Source organism: Glossina fuscipes, unplaced genomic scaffold (genome assembly GCF_014805625.2).
Source record: "Glossina fuscipes isolate IAEA_lab_2018 unplaced genomic scaffold, Yale_Gfus_2 28, whole genome shotgun sequence".
Taxonomy (NCBI): Eukaryota; Metazoa; Arthropoda; class Insecta; order Diptera; family Glossinidae; genus Glossina; species Glossina fuscipes.
This window is the reverse complement of record NW_023998423.1, coordinates 3,879,294-3,898,832: the sequence shown is the minus strand read 5'-3', so window position 1 is coordinate 3,898,832 and position 19,539 is coordinate 3,879,294. Positions and strand designations below refer to the sequence as shown.

At 35.4% G+C, this 19,539-nt stretch overlaps 2 protein-coding genes across 4 annotated transcripts in view; one reads left to right on the top strand and one right to left on the bottom strand.

The window, feature by feature from the left end:
* Nucleotides 1-3,757: 3,757 nt before the first annotated feature.
* LOC119636187 lies at nt 3,758-15,643 on the bottom strand. The gene is made up of 11 exons (XM_038031402.1): nt 15,626-15,643; nt 12,890-13,101; nt 11,100-11,235; nt 10,799-11,040; nt 10,562-10,716; nt 10,338-10,505; nt 10,026-10,264; nt 9,580-9,953; nt 9,403-9,503; nt 5,772-9,313; nt 3,758-5,704 (listed from the first exon to the last, which is right to left on the bottom strand). Exons 2-11 carry the CDS (start codon nt 13,040-13,042, stop codon nt 4,224-4,226), a joined length of 6,591 nt encoding a protein of 2,196 aa, XP_037887330.1. The 5' UTR covers nt 13,043-13,101; nt 15,626-15,643; the 3' UTR covers nt 3,758-4,223.
* A 283-nt stretch (nt 15,644-15,926) lies between these two features.
* LOC119636188 (cyclin-H) overlaps nt 15,927-19,539 on the top strand; it is a 4,132-nt gene continuing 519 nt past the window's right edge. Inside the window, exons 1-6 of one of the 3 annotated variants that reach the window (XM_038031404.1) lie at nt 15,927-15,987; nt 16,242-16,564; nt 16,804-16,997; nt 17,060-17,261; nt 17,856-18,084; nt 18,144-18,255. In XM_038031404.1, coding sequence (XP_037887332.1) covers nt 16,451-16,564; nt 16,804-16,997; nt 17,060-17,261; nt 17,856-18,084; nt 18,144-18,255 — 851 coding nt within the window. In that variant the 5' untranslated portion in view covers nt 15,927-15,987; nt 16,242-16,450. Of the gene's footprint in view, nt 16,038-16,241; nt 16,565-16,803; nt 16,998-17,059; nt 17,262-17,855; nt 18,085-18,143; nt 18,256-19,539 lie in introns of all 3 variants that reach the window. The other 2 variants (XM_038031403.1, XM_038031405.1) reach the window with 2 other exon arrangements.

The window sequence follows — 19,539 nt, the reverse complement described above, 5'->3', positions numbered from 1 at the left end:
AACTTAAAGACTAAACATATCTTTGTTTTCATGCTTGTATAATTCGAAGATCAAAGAGTTTAGCGTAAGATAAATGTGTGTTTTTTTGTTTGTTATACTCTTGTTATTATCGTAATTAATAATGATTAACGTTTATTCTATAAGCGTAAAATTTATTTGAGTTCTTACATATGTAACTAACAAACTAACATTCAAATGTGTGTGTGTGTATGTGTGTATGTGTGCGTGTATATATGTATGCGCGTGTTCGCATGTTTTCTTTTTTATATAGTTTTATATATATATTACAATTATAAAATTGTTACTTGCTCCTTTATTTTTTCCTTCTTCTTCTTCTTCTTCTTCTCGTTTTTCACTCAAAACACAATCGAAAGTATACAACAAACACGAAAATAATGAAAAAATAAAATTTAAAAAAAAATTTTTTTTATAAAACGAAACATGACGATAAGTAAGCAAAATCTAGAAAAGAATTTTATGAAATTAAAAAAAAAAAAAAAAAAAAAAATGAAGTTTCGTTGTATAAATTTTTTTTAAGAGACACTATTTTTTTTTTTTTTTTTTTTTGCTTAATTGCACATATACATATGTACATCCATTTACACATTATACACATTAATTTAAAATACTTTTCTAACTTTCGCTCTTTTTGCTAAAAAGATTACCAAACCGACATATCTTTAGTAAAACAAACATTTCCATTTTAAAAAAGTTAAATATGATTCGAATAAATTTCTTAACAATTATGAATTTTCAAAAAAAAAAAAAAAAAAAAAATTAAATTAATATAAGATAGAAAGAAGTCTCTAATAAAGCTCAAGGGGTTAAATCAAAGATCAAAAATTTAATATTTAATGTTATTTACAGATGTGAGGTTATGGTAATCGGCTAATAACTCTATGATGGTGATTTTATTTCAAATTAGCTTGAGTTCCTCTCAAGAATGTGTTTAAGGCTTCGCTGCCGCCACTCTTAAGAGCCAATCAATCACAAGGAATGAAATTAACTTATCCCCTCACCTCTGGGAGATAGACATGAAAGCAAAATGCGATAGGACCGGCACTTAAGGCCGGTTATAATTCCATTATTGTTACAAACTCAACATAGTCTGCTGTCTATTAATATTTTCAATTAAAAATTACAATTCATTTTATAATTAATATACACTGTCTTTGTAGGTGTTTGCTTTCGAACATATTTTCAAAAAACAAAAAAAAAAAAAAGTTGAAATTGCAATACGGACGTGTTACCTCAGCATGCGCAGCAGTCTCAGTTGCCTACAAACTAATATGCGACAGGAATTTTTTGCATTTGATTTGTTTTCTCATTCCTTGCGCAAAATCCAAACTTACGCCTTAACGGATCCCAACGGCTTCTGATTCGATGTAGTCATGTCCGTCCGACTTTAGGAATTCGCAAAATTGAAAGCAAATTTGCACTGAATATTTGAATCATCTTCTGCAGCCTTACAAGTCGATATGATATTAATGAGCTGATGAGAAAAATTTATCACAATAAGAACCAAGGCGATCCAATACAAATGAAGGTTTTTTTTTAAATGCTTTCTGATAAGCGCATTAAGAAGAAGGAAGAGGAGGTTATTATAGATCTCATGGCTTAACGTGCCTGTTCAAACACAACAAACAGATATTGTAGCGTCTTATTGCCATTATATACCTACGGAATAGCAAAATTGTTGTATATTGAATAGGCAAACGCATTGCCTTCTCCAAAACATAATCAAGGAATCAAACTTCTGGTCTAATGTTTGAATCCTTGAATTTCTTTTCCCCTTAATAAAGGCGTAGTCGGTGTATGGATTGAATAGAGTGAACTGAGGGCCTTAGTTTTATCTCTAACCTGGGCGTTGCAGACTGGCTAAGTTCGCAAAAAACAAAAACTTCCTTTTCATTATAGACGACCAATGATATGGAAAAAAATATAAATCGAATTTCAATAATAATCTAAAAAAAAATAAAAATAAAAATAAAAAAAAAATAAGAATAAGAAAAATCAAAAAATAACAACAAAAACTTATCAGTTTTTTATCGCAGTTTTTTGTATTTGTTTTGTTTTCATAGATTTTTTTAAGTATTTTTTTTTTTTTTGTTTTAATTTAAATTTTAGACTAAAGCTAAAGGTATTTTATTACTACACATTTTATTTATTTAAATTAATGGATAGCGGAAGAGGAAAAAGGGGGAATCCTTAATGATTTTAAATAGATTTCTTTTTCTCAATATTTCTTCTTTTTTTTTTTTTATTTTCTCTTCTTTTTAATAGTGTTTGTTATTATAATTATGATGAATCATATTTTTACTTTACAAATTTCCAATAAAGTGATTTAGATGAAAAATGGCGGGGAGGAAAGGAGATTTATGTAAAAACACATACACTTTTTTTTTAATGGACAAAGTCTGAGGATTTTTCGTTTTAACATACTTTCAATTCGTATAAAAATAATAATAATAATTATTTAATTATAGTTTTCTTTATATATTACATTTACAAATAATTAATTTGTTTTTAATGCGTGTGAAAAAAAAAAAAAAAATGAAAGAAAAATAAGAATCCAAACATAAAAATACTTTTCAGAGAACTACCTTTAAGAGCCAAATGTTTATATTTTAATGCACTTATTATGTTAAGCAAAAAACAAAACAAAAAAAAAAAAAAAGTGTAAAAAGTTTCGTGGAATTTCTCTCTTTCTTTCTTTCTTTCTTCTCCTTTGAACAATGCTTTCAAACAATTAATAGATTTTAGGAGCTAAAATGAAAAATCAATTCACGTTTAGCTGCAAGAAAATATTTACAAAAATTAGGGGGAAAAAAAAGTTGCATTGTTCTCAAGAGAATTTCTACAAAAAGGTACACAAGACAGCTCTTAAAAGGGAGCAAGAGAAACTGAACTACACACTTTCATCTCTTATACTTTTCTCTCACGCTCTCATTTCATTCATTTATTTAGAGATTATTTGACGATCTTGAAAATAAGATCCAATTTGTATTTTTTCGATTTTTCTCACTTCAATTAAAAAAACAAAAAAAAAAAAAAAAACTAATATAATTTGCCGTGTAAAAAGAGGGATAATATAAGAGTGTTTCGTGGTTCATTCTCAATACGTCGACGTTTTTCGAATTTTACAAATCGATCATCTTCTCATGTATTTTTTTTTTTTTTTGTTTTTGTTGTATTCTTCTTTCCCTCTCTGTTTCCCTTCAGTTTCATGCCTGCGTAATTTGATTGGAAAAAAATAATATACTGTGGAAGAAAAAATATTCTACATTTTATATTCTATATTATACATAGATAGTAGCTAGAGGCTAACACATATTTTGTCTCATAAGAACTATATTATTTGTTGTTGTGGTTTTTTTTATATCTTAATGTTTGATTAGTTTTTCTTTTTTTTTTTTTCTCATTTTGTTTTCTAGACAATGATATAAATTAAATAATATTTTTTTTTTTTTTTTTTTAATATTAAACGAAAAGCGTACAAATTGCAATAAAATTTACAAAGGAGTTTATTTTCTAATTTTAATTTTCGTTCCTTTTCTTCGGCTCTTTTCTTTTCTGTCAAATAAAAACGTCAAATAAAACATATTTGACTCTTAGCCAAACGAATTGCCGGTATATGCACATCATGCTAAGAAACGGCCAATATTTCCTGTTTATTATATCTTTTGCTGGCCTTTTTCTCTTTAATCATTGTATGGAATGGTATTAATTAGCAAACTCGGTTTTTTTTTTTATTCACTTTTTTTTTTTTTTTTTTTTTTTTTTTATGTCATCATATTATTGTCGTCGTATGGACGTTTTAGCAAAAAAATAAAAAAAAAAAAAAAACTTTTTTTTTTCTTTTCTTTTTTTTGAGCCTTAAAAGCGTTACGTATCGGGCTTGCTGAACTGGAGGCAACGTGTCGCTAAATGTTCTTGTAGCAATAACAGCTGTTTAGCTTGATTTGAATTATTATTGTTTTTGGTGTTAATTTGCTATAGCGAAGAAGGAATTTCGAACTATTTATGGTGGCATAGTGTTCTTCTTCGGCTTCTCTGTTTCTCCTCGCTTGTTGTTTTGTCGCTAGGATTGGTACAAAATTGAGTAAAGCTTGATAAGCCTTTGCAACTTGATCAGCAATTAGTAATTTAACCACTAATACCATAATTTGTTGCTGCTCTTCTTGTTTAACTTCATTTTTTAATGGTAGTTACCTGGCCTCGTCTCACCTATTGATTGTTGTATTGTTGGTTGCAAGCATGGACGCCGTTGCATTGCTATTACTAGAATTACTGCTGTTACCATTGCTATTGCTGTTTGTTATTGATATAGAGGACGAGGACGAGGACGTTAGTATATTGTTGCCATTTGCCGCATTACTATTATTATTTGCCATGCATGGACCGTTATTAGCATTACCGCTCGCTGTCAACTCAACGACAACACTTTTCACATCCTTGCCTCCCACCCCGCCAACTGTATTTAGAACTGAGGCAGAGCTGGCAACTGTAGCGGAATTATTATTCATTAACATGTCTTGGTTGTTTGCACTGTTTTCACTAGACAGGGTGTGGCTGGAGTTATTAACGACTCCGCCACTGCTAGTGCAATTGTTGCTTATATTATTGCTACTACCACTCCCGCTAAGTACTTGTATATTATTTGCCGATACTGAAGGTGTACTATTGACGACAGCTGAACCACCCGTACTTACCGCTATAGGCAGTGTACGCATATTTGTAAAAATCGCTTGATTATTGGCAATGCGACCACGTAGTAAGGCATGAGCCATGCCTTGCGGCCCAATTTGTACCTGCATTTGTCCGGCATTGTTCTTCTGCAAAGGTTTTACATTCAGCAAGCTGGTATATAATACACGCTTACTGCTGCCTTCTGCTGTATTGCCCGCCACTACTCCCGTCGTTGTTGCCGTTGTATTATTGACGTCCATGCTGCTTGCTGGCGTGGCTCCTATAATATTTAGTATACGTTCGCGTTTCAATTTTCCTGATTGCTGTAGCAATTGATGTTGCAACAATTGTTGTTGTTGTTGTTGCATGCTTGACTTATTTAATACCAGCTGTTGACCGACAGTTAACGATGTTTGATGCTGTTGCTGATGCTGCTGTTGCTGAGCAACGGACGCTGTTGTTACGAAATTAAGCTTAAGATTGGTGGCGTTAGTCGGTAAGTGGTTACCTTGTTGCAGCTTCTGGGCAGCTGTATGCAAATCGCTGGCATTAGTTATCGTAAAATTGGTGGGTGCGGCTGCATTCACGTTGCTGCTACTGCTACTAGTTAAATAAATTTTATTGCCCTGCTGTGAGGATTGAGATGTAATAATGGCCGTCGGTTGCAGACTATAGTTGTGATTTGCTGCCGCTATAGCAGCAGCTGCTGAATTATGCTTTTGCTGCAGCTGTTGCTGTTGTTGCTGCTGCAAATTGACTTCTGATACCAGTAACGGAAATGACGGCATCTTGATTAGCTTTCCGCCCTGCACTTTATGCAATTGATGTTGCCGTTGTGGTTGCTGCTGCTGTTGATTACTTGCATACGTAACATTCGTAGTTGTAGGAGCTGCTACTGCCTCTGGGCCGCTACTTAGAACGTTTACTGTTAGATCATCATCTTGCAATTGCTGCTGTTGTTGTGCTACAATTTTTCGTTGCGAAAGTTTGCGATTCAACAGCAATTTGCTGATATCTACGTAAAAAGCGGTAAAAACTGATATTAAATGTGATTAAAAATTTTATAGTAATTTTTGTCTTGCCTGCGTTCTCTGGACCATTCAAGTGCCGTTTTGTAGCTGGACGACTGGCCCAGACTATTTTGTTACCACTTCCATCAGTAGAAGTGCTGGCCGTTGCTGCCATTATACCCGCGGGAGCTGTAGTAACATTTGTAGAACCGATCTGACGCCAAACAATGGGTTGATTAACTAATTGCTGTTGCTGTTGTTGAGCTAACTGCTGTACTGCATTACGCGTGGCAGTAGCAACAATCAGCGAACCACCAGCCGAGGTATTTGTGCCACTGCCACTTGCTGTTAATTGCTGAACATTGGCAATATTCTGTACCGTTAATTGCCCACTGCTGGTATTGATGATGTTGACTTGGCTATGGCTCGCCGCCCCCGATGCAGATGCTTTTTGCAGGTATATTTTCGGAGAACCAGCTGCCGCGATAACTTCGCCTGACGATGTAGTAGTGTAAATCATTTGACTGGCCGTGGCACTATTGGCTGCACTTGTGGTTCCAATGGGCGTTAAAGACGGTTGACGTAACATTGTTGACGTAGGTGACGATGTCGTCGCTGAATTGTGAGCTGAACTAGGCACGTATTGCGCCAAAACGCTTGTGTCTCGTTGCATAAGAAGTTTTTGATGTTGCTGCTGTTGCAATTGTATTTTTCTTTGCTGCTGCAATTGCAATTGATGCAATTGCTGAATAGTAACATTACGGATTTGCTGGGCAGCAGGCTGCTGTTGTTGCAACACTTGAATAGTAGCAGCTGAAGTAGTAAATTGCTGCTGGTGTGCTGGCTGGACACTGGGATTCGTTGTTGCCAGACTTACAGCGGTGCTTGCAATGGTCAATGGAGCAGCCATAGCAGGCTGTGATCCCAAGTATTGATGATGATGTTGTTGTTGTTGCTGTTGTTGCTGTTGTTGTTGCTGCGGCAGCCTTATTTGTTGCTGCTGTACAACAATTCCTGTTTGATGTTCTATTGTTGGTTCATTTCCTTTGTTCTGATTAATATTTAAGACGGGTACGGGAGCTGAAGAAGGCATTGTAGTTGCTGTCGTTGTCGTCATAGCCAAAGCTGGCCTAAGCATTGGTTGCGGTACTAAAGTGGGAGGCGGGAGAAGTGGTGGTAACGTTGGCAAATTGTTACTATTCGCAACCACAGCCTCCACCTTAACCTCCTTGGGCTCTGGTTTTATCTCCACAATTTCTTCAGGAATAACGTCATCAATGGCAGGTGCTTTCGTTTTGGTTTGCTCTTTGTGGAAGAAACAATCATCACGTAAACTTTCGTTGTTTAATGCAGTAGTAGTGAAACTTGAACACCCCACCGGCATTAATAGCGCACAAGAACGTTTACCAGCTTTTCCTTTATTGTGCTGGCAGCGTTTTCCCCCACTTGACGATTTATCACCAGTTTTCTTCGCTTCATCAATACCGTCCAACAAGCCGGCAGCCGTTTCTACATCGCCAACTACTTCCGCGTCTACAGCTTCGCCGTCCAAAATACCATTCCAAAAGTTAGTCGCTTGATTAAGAGTTTTTATATCATCTATCTGAACCTCTTGCAATATATTGTCTAGCATATCCGCATCGTCGCCATCACCTAACAGATTAATATCATTTAGACTATCGCCGCTGAGATTAAAATCCAGACAAGCGTTAGTTTGATGACTCTGGACTTCGGGACTCTTGCTATCGCTCCTTGCAAAGTCAGCTAAGTAAGCTTGCGGCAAAAGTTGCGCGTCCGGCTCCAAGTCATCGTATTTAAATGACGAAGTAATGAACAGCGAATCTTTGTCTGCTCCCGCTTTCCATATTGACTTTTCGTCGTCTTCCTTGTGTGTCCTGCATTCCAGAGGTTCTCTTAGCATTTCAATCGCTATAGGGCTTTGTTGCGACCAACTGACGAGAGGTACACGCGCCTCTATTTTCGCCTCTAAATCTAATGAGCAAGCGTCCTGCTTTTCCGTTTCTGTTGGCGTTTTAGGACGAAAATGCACCCAATCGCGGCGAATTTCCGACAACAGCTCATTGCACACATCTAACCTTTGACTTGAGCTTGGTGAAAGACTGCCCATCATAGCCATTTCCTCCTCTTGATCGGAATTATTATTAACCGCAGCAACTTCTTCAATTAAAAGATTTACGCCATTCAAACCAACGGCTGAATTGGTGCGGACTTTTCTCACTCTCGGGCGTTTCATATTTTCAACACGTACAACGTCAGGCATTTGATTTAGACTGCAGACCCCATCCTCTTCATCAATTTCTTTAAAGGTTGCTAGCAAATCATTTTCTCGTAAGGTTTGTTTAGATTTATATATTGATTCCACGTTTGGACTTGAAGGATACTGTCCTTCTTCTGAGATTTCTTTTTTGACTGTATGCTTTATCAGATTACTAAGCTGAGCCAGGTTGACATTTTCTTCATCCTCCATAATGTCTGTATGCGAAGAGGTGGATCCGCAGGTCATTTTCTGAATGCTACTCAAGGGCTCATTGGAATCATCCGCTGAAGCTAAGCTGACAGTCAAGTCAATCTGCTCTTGCTTTATAAATTTACGTTCTGAAGGATCCAGTAGTTGAACAGAGGAGGCCATCGTCGCTTCCAACGACGGTGACGCTTCCGTTTTTATCACATTGTATTTATCGCTTAGATTACTAATTCTACCACTACAACTAAGAGTTCGGTTGTTAAAATTATTACTAGTGTTGATGCTGCTGCTACCAATGTGGTTGTGATTTATACTGTTAACGTGAACCTCGCCAACTAAAGTAACCAATGTGTTATTAATTCGGTGGCTAATTGCGTTTAGCGATGTATGCTGTTCCACATTATCTCCTTTGTCGCTGTTAATATTCTCTTGTTTGATTTCATTATGGGACTGCGACTGACATGATATTGTATTATTTGGACACACCACTGATGTTTTGATGCTATCTTTATCACTAGTACTATTTAAGTCGACGTTCAATGATTTTGACAGTTTCAGTAGCAGCCTACGCTGCATCAACTTCATTACTGTTTGTTGCTTCTCTTTGCCGTCGGGCTCAAATGCTGGTGATGGCAGTTTTCGGTTCTGCCCCGGTTCTGCTTGACTTACAGACAAATATGATTGATACTGAGTATCTCTAGATATTTGGAAGCCATCATATTGATCAGTCTCCATTTCATTGCGTTCTTCATATTTCCGCTCAATTTTATTTTCAGAGAAATATGCGTAATCAATGCTTCTTTGCGTTTGCTTACGATTATTCGTATTATCTATTACGCCGACCTCGTTAACCTCTTTCTTAATTTCAATGGCGGGTGTGACAGAACTAGAATTAAGCAACGAACCCACGCCCGTCGCAAAGGCGTTGCGGGGTAAATCAACAACGGTCGGTGGTGAAGCAGGTTTCTTTAAGGCTGCTTTATTAGCGTTTTCGTTAAGTGTATGCGGCGTTTCGAGTATCGTGTAATCAAGTTGTGACCAGAAATCGTCAAAATTTGTAGCCACGCGATCTAATAAAACACGACCGCCACGTCCTAAACGACGGCGGGCAAAACCAATACAACGAGCTCTATGTTCGGAATAGTTGAGAGATAGAGAGAGCAACACAATACTTGAAAGCATTTTTTTTTGTCTTCAGAAGTTTGTTTCCTTACTAACCTTGGGTGTCTTATGGACGTGAGCGTAAAACGATACTTATTATCGCCATATCCGTCCTCTTCTTTGGGCTCCCAGGGCCAATTGCCCGTACGAGTCCTCGTCTAAAATATGCATAAATTTTTTTAAAATATAATAAACAAGCGGGAAAAAGGCGAAAAAAGAGGGATAGAGTTTTACCCTCAAATAATCGCAGCCTTGTTTTCTTCTAAATGCAAATGGAGCCTCTTCTTCGCTCTCCGAGCCAACTTTGTGCGCTAGGTCTTCCTCTTCCGTTTCGATATTCGACTCATTGGGAGCTGGCGAGGAGCTTTGTCGATGCAGGGGATGTAAATGATGGGGCAAATGATGATGATGGCCATGATGAACCGCACTGCCAGTCATAGAAGTCGACCCAACTAGACCGCCTGCTGTTGATGACGCTGACGCTGGCATCACACCAATGCCTGCTAAATACTGTTGTTGCTGCTGTAACTGTTGTTTATCGCGGGGTATTTTATGTTTACGCTTTTTATATTGACGCTTCTCCTTGCGACTACCCGTATTTAATGCATCTATCAAATATATAAAAGAAAAACTTAATTCACTTTCTAATTGCATATTCCTTTTGTTCTATAAACACGTACCCATAGCTATATTCGCGGAATTCAGGTACTGCGATGCTGATGAATACAAATGACTCGCGCCGCCGCCAGCTGAAACGTTGCTAACTGACGTCAGTAAGCCACCGCTCGAACCCATTACATTACATAAACCCGCCGCCGACGAAGACGCTCCTGGCACTACAGCTGTTGGTGTTCCTCCCGAAGACGAAGAGTGGTGGTGATGTGAGTATTGGTTCGCGTATAACGGAGCAAAAGCGGGTCTGCATTAAAAGTGGAGATTTGTTAATAGAATTTATTTATGGCAATTATGGTAGTTATAATTAAATATATTACCTCGTATTTTTAAGTGTAGCACTGAGCTCAGAAAGCAATGCTCCGCTAAAGTCCTTGAGCTGAACACGCTTCTCAAAGATTTCAATGGACAAATGCAACTGTTCGCGTTTAGTTTTTTCACGACGCTTTACCATCTCTAAAACCGTAGTGGCACGCTGTAAGTCACGCCTGCAAGAAACAATAGCAAAGCGGTAACTAATGTCGATAACCTACTTTTAGTTTACCTTAGTTTCAACATCTTTTCATATGAGGTCTCGTCATTCTTACGATTTTTTCGGGTTTGCATTTTTTCTGTGCGCCTACGAAATGCCAAATATGGGTTATTTGATGAGGTGCCAGGTCGATTTTCTGTTTTAACCGTAAGTATTAAAGGATTTTTCTGTTTGTTGTTATTGTTGAAAGTTAATTAAAAAATAAGGTAATCGTAAAAATACACTTTGCTCTTCATTATTGGTTATTACCATTTTCAGACGTTTATTTAACCAGTAATCGTATACTGCTATGCTGACCTCATCATCTTGCTTAAGCAGAGCTTTGGCCTCATTTAGCGTAACCACTGTCTGACCGGAACTTTTCTCTAAACGATCCATCATTTGTTCGAATTTCAACGGCGTTAAATCGAGACGTTTCCTTTGGAGATCTATCCATAGCTCATCATCGCTATCCATATCATATTCGGGTACATCTTGTTCCAAGCCAAGAGCTAAAACAATATCTTAATTATAATTTTCGAATATATCACACACTAAATATGAAACTTACGTTGCATGTGTATTAATTGTCGTGGCATACGAAAATTTGGTGGATAACTCTTATCGTAAAATTCAGCTTCGGTGGAATAAACTTCTGGTGTAGGTATAATGAGACCAGTGCATATGGCTCGTTGTAAATGATGTTCCTAAAATAAAATTTTGAGATAAATATTTAGAATTTTGTGTAATTAAATAATATTGCATTACAAATTATTTTGTATACAAAATTTTCTTCTTAAAAATAAATCATAGAATGAAATATATATTGAGGATCACTTTAAAGAATTCTTATCATTACAGGATCACTACATGTCTGCTAACATGTTAGTGTTATCGAACAATCAATTGTTAGCAAATAAAAGCAAACAAAATGAAAAGAAATTCTTAACTAGTAACCAGTTACAGTATGACGTTGACGCGAAAGTATTTATTTCCTATCAAGCTTCACTGCTAAGTTACTGAGCTAGATCAACTAATTCCCCGCATGCGTTTATGCTATAATATGTAAAAAAAAAAAAAAAATTTTTTTAAATGGACACTGGCAGTTAGTAATCAAGTTACATCTTGACTGTAAATAGCTATTTATGATTATGCGAACTTATCAAATATCGATTGTATTGCTTAACCTCTTCGTAAAATTTGCAGCTCGCAGTTTAAGAATTCTCCCATAGATTATATGAAAACAGCTATGCTTTCCCATTTCGAGCTGTTTTACTTATATGAAAACTACGTTGAACGGAAGTTCTCTTTTTACATTTCTTCCATTTCTTCAATTCTTTCTTTTCTTCGGAAATTAAGTACGTCACTCATCGGTCGAAATAAGAAATAACTTAAGAAGAAGGGAGTCTGGCGGCACTGATGAGAACTTTGTAGGCCACCATTCTGATCGCTTTGTTACAATAGAAATAGAAACGATTATCTATGATTCTCAGCACTAGCAGTTTCATTCGTTTTGCGGTAAATAATGCACTAGACTTCGTTGATCTCCCAACTATTTTGCTAAAAGTCGGTTTTAAAAGCTGATTTGGATCAACGCATGGTTTTTCCGCTTTTCGCGATCCCCGCAATTACAAGCACAGTGTTCGTGTAAATACCACTCTCTATAGCATAGAATATATTTAGACAATTTGGAGATAGGAAGAGTAATTAAGAGTAGTACTAGCTCTTAATTCTATAAAAAGGTAGCAGAAACAACAACAATTGCCGTAAGCAGTGTTCATTTTTGTCTTTATGTCATATAATACGTTACTCCGAAATAGCTTCTTCTGCTAAGCCTGCTCTCTAAGCAGATTTTTTGTTGTCGCCAAGTTAGTAACGGTTTTTCTTGATAGTGAAACTCCTATTTGTATTAACAATTAATTTAATCACATCTTCCGAACATTCCGACTATACATATATAGAATAAATATAAATCTCATAAGTAATTATTGCGTACCCATCTTTAGACCTTTTAAACACCGCTATGCTGTATTGGCGCTGTTTATATGAGTTAGGACACTTAAGATAAAAGCAACACTAATTCTACATCAGATGGGAAAGAATCTTTCTTAATTAAACGACACAATTTCGCCGAACGCTTTTGCGATCTTTTTCCTAAGCCTAAGTAAATCGTATTAAGACTCCACTTCATCGCTTTATTTACTTTCATTATTGTTACGAAACTACTCATACGATTTTAGTGAAAATTTTAGCTAACAAGATGCAAAAGCGATTGCAATCCTTCCTATGAAATGTAACGATAAATAATTCAGAAAAATGATCTTCAGAAGATTTAAACATATTCATTACAATTATACTTACCGATTCCTCCTCTTTTTCCATACCACTTGGCATTTGTGGGACTGCTCTATTGATGGCTGAATACTCCGGCAAATCGGGTAACTCTTCAGCCAAAAAAATAGGCATTTGTTTGGAGGGATCTAGGGCGCGTGCCCTAAACGATAACTTCGACATCTTCGTTAGCTTGTTCTGATACTCTGCAGGATATTTATACTTCTATATAGGATCTGGTCCTTCGAAGTTGAAAGAAGGTTATGTAAACTAAATTTGGCGTTGTATGTTCCTTTTTACTCAATTTTATAATATTTATATGTATATATATGTATGTAAGTGTATATATAAATATATAGTATACATATATATATCTACATTTGTAGGTGAATTACAAAAGATGGTTTATATTTTTGTTGTATGCGGTTGTATACAGTAGGAGAAATCGTAGGAAAACTGAATTTTTACAATTTTGGACTCTATTTTTTACACAAAAATCCTCTGATATCGTTTCGCTTGTGCACGAAAACTGTATGTACTTGTAGTTATTGAACAGCTATTGTAAACTAAACTTTTCAGATTACAGAGTATTAATTGCGGGTGCGATGACGATGGAGTAGTTCGGGCGGGATTTGCGTGTTTTAAAGCTGAAGCAGCACAGCTACCTGGTGCGGATAGGTTAAATACCAGTAAACTCCACCAATTAAAGGATATCGTAGTTGGGAGAATGGCGTTCAGTCTTTTAAAGGAAACTGAATGTAACGTTGTGGGATTATTCGGTTTTTTTAATAAAACCTTAAAATAATACACTGCAATTAGAATAGGCGGTAAAAATCGGTTGATGAGACAGCCGCCGATACCAATTAATATGTAACTGTTTGCTGCAATAATTACTGCGGAAACAGTCTTACACGGATGAAACCAGAATTGTAGACTGTTATTTATACTTTTCCTTTTATTTAAAGATGTCGTTGTCGTTGATGTAGTTATATTTTGACTGCTTAACAATGATGATAGCGTAATTGTTGTATCTACTGGTAATGTTATGGATGTTGTCGTACTTCTCGTTTTTGCTATTGTTGTGGTAAGCAGCAACGGCACAGATATGACCCACAACACAACCTTCTTAACCTGAAATGTATTGCGATTACAACTGGTTTGCAGTGGAAGCAACAATAACGAATTCTGTGGGCTATGAGGCGACGACATTTTTCAAATTGAAATCGAAAAATCCAAATAAATTTTCATAATTACAAGAATCTTGTTTAAGCATCTCATATCAGCAGCGGAACTACACATACAAATGATGATAACAGCGGCAATGACGATAATAACAACAAACACATTCCCTTCATCATCATCTATATTTATGGGTTATCCATGAAAACACTCATACAATTATTGTTTTTCCATTTGCGGCTGTATTTTTAAGATCCGATTTGCTTTCCAAATTTAAATGCGTTTTTGTATCCTTTAGCAAAATTTTATTCAAAGGCTGGCAATGCCCGCTTATTTTTGTTGTTTACAAAGTGCTTGTTCTCTTTCTATTTAAGAATACGGTTGTAAATTCTAATTTAAAAAAGTGATGATTGTCTTGTTTTTAGTATGTAAAAGCAATTTTGTTTATTTGTAATTTAAGCACATTTTGTTGCTCTTAATCTTTATCATTAATTATGTTTTAATTTAAAACATCAATAGGTGAAAGAATTTTCATGTAGATTCCTGGCGAATTCGTATTTTTTCGCACTTATCAGATGTCACGCTATGCGCTATCAAAACAATTGAAAGAAAATAACAAAATAGAAACGAGCAACACATACACACAACGAAGAAATGCATTCAGACAAAACTCATATGCCTATGCAAAGGTAGACTAAACACACTTCGTTTTTGCAAACACAGAAGAAACAAAAGGAAAAATCAGGCACACATGCATGCACAAAATTCCCTTATAGTCTCGCAGAAAATTTCATTTAAATGAATAAATTAGAATAAGAAAAGCACTCGTTTTCATTTCAGTCATTTCTTTGTATTGTAAATGCCAGTATAAACAAACACTAACAATGCGGCGAATCGCACAAGCCTTCCGAGTGGCGAATTCAGAGACTATTTTCTTCCTCTTTTCTTCGCATTTCGTCTCTTTTTACACATAAAAATTCTCAATGTATTATGTGAAATTTCTGCATTTTTGTAGTATTTAGTCTTTTTAACATTGGATATACTCAGGTTTTTGTTTGATAAAACAAACTGATTTTTCTCAACATTTTTACATGCACATATATTACAATGTACAAAAAATTACACAGAAAAATGTGTTAAATATTTGCTTTTTTCGCAGATAGCGTGGTTATTATAAGCCATAATGGCGGCCAAAAACGAATTGAGCACTTCGTATTCGCGGAAAGAGTCAGCTAATGTTATCTTTCACATATATTTAAAAATGTATTAATATTATCTCTTTTCTCAAAAAATTACTCCGAATCACTGCAAACAGATGCGATAACTATATTCAAATCACTAGCTTCAACTATTTTACTCTTTCTAACGCATTCTATTTAAGAAAATATGTGCGTGTGTGTGTGGATACCATTCTCACACAATTACATTAAGCTACTAAGAAATTGCGCGCGCGAACTGCTACTACTACTACTACAATTCTTCTTCTTGCTGCCCGTATCTCTTACACACTTTCAAGAAAAAGCAACTCATCGAACAACCACACATACACACATGCAATCGCTCTCCCACTTTAAATATATAATCAACCTTTTTACTCATACTGGTTAGAACGAGACATCCTATTTTTAACCGAACGCGAACTTATTCTATTTCGTTCGTCTAAAAAGCCAGAAACGATCTAATTTTTTCACACCAAAAAAAATCGATTCATCTCATTTACAAAAATCTCATACTTTTTTAAAACATATTTTTATACTTTATCATTGCATTTTTCATGATTTCATATGAAAAATTGAAAAACTCAATTTTCGATTAACATATTTCACTAATTTTCAATAATTTTGCTTGTTTTTTACGCGTATTTTTTTAATTTTAATTGTGCAACGACACAAGTTTTTCACAGGGACACGTTTTTCACTGCGTGTAATGGCGGCCAACAGCAATACGATGTATCATTGTTCGTTTCTATTTTTCGGAGTAGCTGCGCCATACGAAAATTGTTACTAATTTTTATGGAAAATATTTTAAATGAGACACAGACAAATTACATCAAAAACTATGGAAAATTTTAAGAATTTAATAAAATTCATTTTATACATAAGTCCATAGATTTAATATAATTTGAATAAAATAAAGCATAATTATAAGAGAAAAGCATTTACTTTTGCTTATCATAATAAAACAGTTCGATATCGAATTTCAGAAAAACAAAGACAGTGTTGCAATTGCATTGAATGGCTGGTAATGTCGACGAAGCTGGCAATGTCTGGTGAAAGGAGGCCGACTGAGGAGCTGAAATGAAAATATTCTTGATAATTTTGCTTTGTTGATAACATTGTTATTCCAAACAATTAAACTGTGTAAATTGTTTAACAAATAATAAGTTCTTCTTCATAAAAAATTATTGATATCATGTTTTCCCTAAGTTCACAAAAAAAATATTGGATATTCAATAACGAGCAACATCTAAATGAATTGAGAAAGAAGCAGAATGAGAAATTTCAGGAGACGCACGGAGAGGTAGAGGTTAGTCTTGATTGGTTGAATTTTTTGTTTGCATTGGTATTTTTGTTTACACTTTTTGTTGTTTATCTCCTGACTTTCTTGATGCACATGTTTGGAATTATTTACGCTTGTGTGTTTGTTTCGTTAACCTGGCCGTAGAAGCCACATTTCTTTGGTCTTAATCCATACTTACTCCATAAAAAAAAAGATATGCTTGTTGTTGGATTATACCTGAAATTACTTTTCCTGTAATTTTTCAGGATAACAGACTGGATTATTTTCTTGACTCTTCTGAGGAACGTTTACTACTAAAACAGTATGAAATTTATTTAAATGATTTTTGTCGACGTTTTGAACCCATAATGCCGAAGTGCGTTGTAGGAACTTCGTTTCAGTACTTCAAACGTTTCTATTTACACAATTCACCGATGGACTTTCATCCGAAGGAGATATTGTAAGTTGATAATGGACACTGTTGAAAATTCTAATTTTCATAAATTTTTTTTATTAATTTAGAGCTACATGTGTTTATTTAGCGTGTAAAGTGGAGGAATTTAATGTCTCGATAGGTCAGTTCGTTAATAATATCAAAGGAGATCGCAATAAGGCTATGGATATAATATTATCTAATGAACTGTTGTTAATGCAACATCTTAACTATTATTTAACTGTACATAATCCTTACCGCCCAATAGAGGGGTTTCTAATAGACATTAAGGTATGTAAACGAATCAAAAATTTACGTTCTATTTCGACATCCACTGATACCTGGATTACTAAGATCCAGAGCATATAAGATACAGAATATTTTTGATTGTGATTTCAAATTAATTATTATTATTTACTAATACGTGATACCCTAGACAACTAATTGACAAGATGTTCCATATTTTAAAAAATGCAAACTAGGAGATTTTCAAGGACTTTTTGTGTTTCTGTTATCAATGGCTGGCGAAAATTCTGGTAATAATTTCTTGAAGTGAATTTACGTTCCGTGAAATGTGTGTAAAACAGATTCATATGCAATTCTGGATTTGTGCTATGGTTTACATGTAATTATGTATGTAAAGAATTCTAAATTTGATGTTCCTCAACTGGTTCAATAAATTTTCATATTCGAACATCGTGTCATTTAGTTGTTTCCGGCGATCAAACATAAAGATGCCTCCAAGCAATGGAAGAACATTGAACGCAACGACTAGGTGGTCCGCGATTCTTCCCGCTAGTTTTTTATTATGACCTCTATTTTCCCATTCGATGTTAGTGAATCTAAAGAGAATATTGTAATTAATTAAAGCATATTTTTATTCAGACACGAAGTTCTTTAACAAATGCGGAGCGTCTACGGCAACATATTGATGATTTTATAGAAAAAAGTTTTTTTACCGACGCCTGCCTACTTTATGCTCCGTCGCAAATTGCTCTGGCCGCAGTATTACATGCAGCTAGTCGTGAACAAGAAAATCTGGATAGTTACGTTACCGATATACTTTTCAATGGGGCGAGAGAAAAATTACCTCTCTTGGTAGAAGCCATACGCAGTAAGTTGTAAATAATTTAATCGGGGAAATACATTTTTTGAATCCTCACAAATTTTCAGAAATACGATTAATGGTTAAACAGTATGAAATACCAGCACGCGATAAAGTGAAAGCAATTGAAAAGAAATTGGAGAAATGCCGCAACCAAGAGAATAATCCCGATAGCGAAATGTAAGATAATTGCAAGATATTTTGTTTCATAGCAATGAAAAGGTTTTTGATATCGTACTTCACTTGCGCTGCAGAGCATATTTAAGATTAAGATATTAATTTTTTGCAAAAATTTTGATCACTTTTTCACTTCACAAAGGCATTTATTGTGGGAAATTGGCACAACGTATACGAAACAAAACAGTTTCTTCCATGATTTTCTATAACATATTTTCCAATATGTTTGGCAACATGGCGATATCATGTTGAAAGAACTTGTATTGGATTGATAGCGATCCACCCACCGAGCCGTTTTCAAACTTCTTCAACTTTGGGGACTAGAGTGCCAGCCAAGCCATGCTGCACCGATCTGAACAAGTGGTAATCAGGGGGCTCCATGTCGCTGGGTGTAGCAGAACTTCCCATTCGAACGGCAAAAGTGTAGCCTGGACAACTCTGGCAACAAGGGACCAAAATATGTCGCTTTCAGTCAATTCGTGTCGCCACTTTTGAATCGTTGAAACCAAGTGACAAGTGTGACAATTGGGATATGATGAAACAGCATCACCATAAGCTTTGAGCATGTTTTGGCGGCCTGCGGCAACAAATTTCTTCAAATAAACTACACAAGTAATTAATTTGGAAGAAAAAGAATTTTGAGCGCTCCATGATTAGTGCCGGCGTACGCTGAATAAATTATTAATATTAAATGGAAAACCATTATTTTGTATGAGGAAAGCTTAAAACCATCGAATTCAACCGTTATGTACAGTGGTATTTCCCATTTCTTTATCATTTCTACCTATGGAAGTCTCTGATCAAAATTTTTGCAAACACCTCATGGATTGATATTTCAATGTGCCCACCGGCTTAGAATCAGTTTCTTATATGACCTAGTTTGTCTGCCCACGTTTGTCCATGTAATTGTGAATACAGCCTATACGGTGCAATGTTGAAAATATTTTGATATGGAAGAGTTTACCCAACCCTATTGAAAGCGGTTTGGTGCAAGCCATTTTGGGCGATCAGGTTTTATATGAGGGAAATTTGCAATTTTCAAAACTGCTGAAGGAAAAATCGGCAACTAGTAGTATTTCGGGATATAAAAATGAAGTGAAGAATTTGAAACGGATCGAGCATTTTTTTTGAATTTCGTCGGCTTCTACGAAAACGAAGCCTTTTATAGTGAAATAAAACTTAATCTTTGATATTTTATGTTGAGAAGATCCTTGAAAAGAAAGCTCACATCTGGGACGTTTAAAAAAGCCATCGATGCGAGATTAAGCGTATATTCGTACTCAATAA

Bases quoted from the DNA above. Each gene is read 5' to 3' on its own strand.
- LOC119636187 (XM_038031402.1), bottom strand. From the start codon at position 13,042: ATGTCGAAGTTATCGTTTAGGGCACGCGCCCTAGATCCCTCCAAACAA. The intron at 10,717-10,798 runs GTAATAACCAAT...AACAACAAACAG, and splicing joins TAAATAAACGTCTGAAAATG to AAAAATCCTTTAATACTTAC. The intron at 9,954-10,025 runs GTACGTGTTTAT...TATATTTGATAG, and splicing joins TTCCGCGAATATAGCTATGG to ATGCATTAAATACGGGTAGT.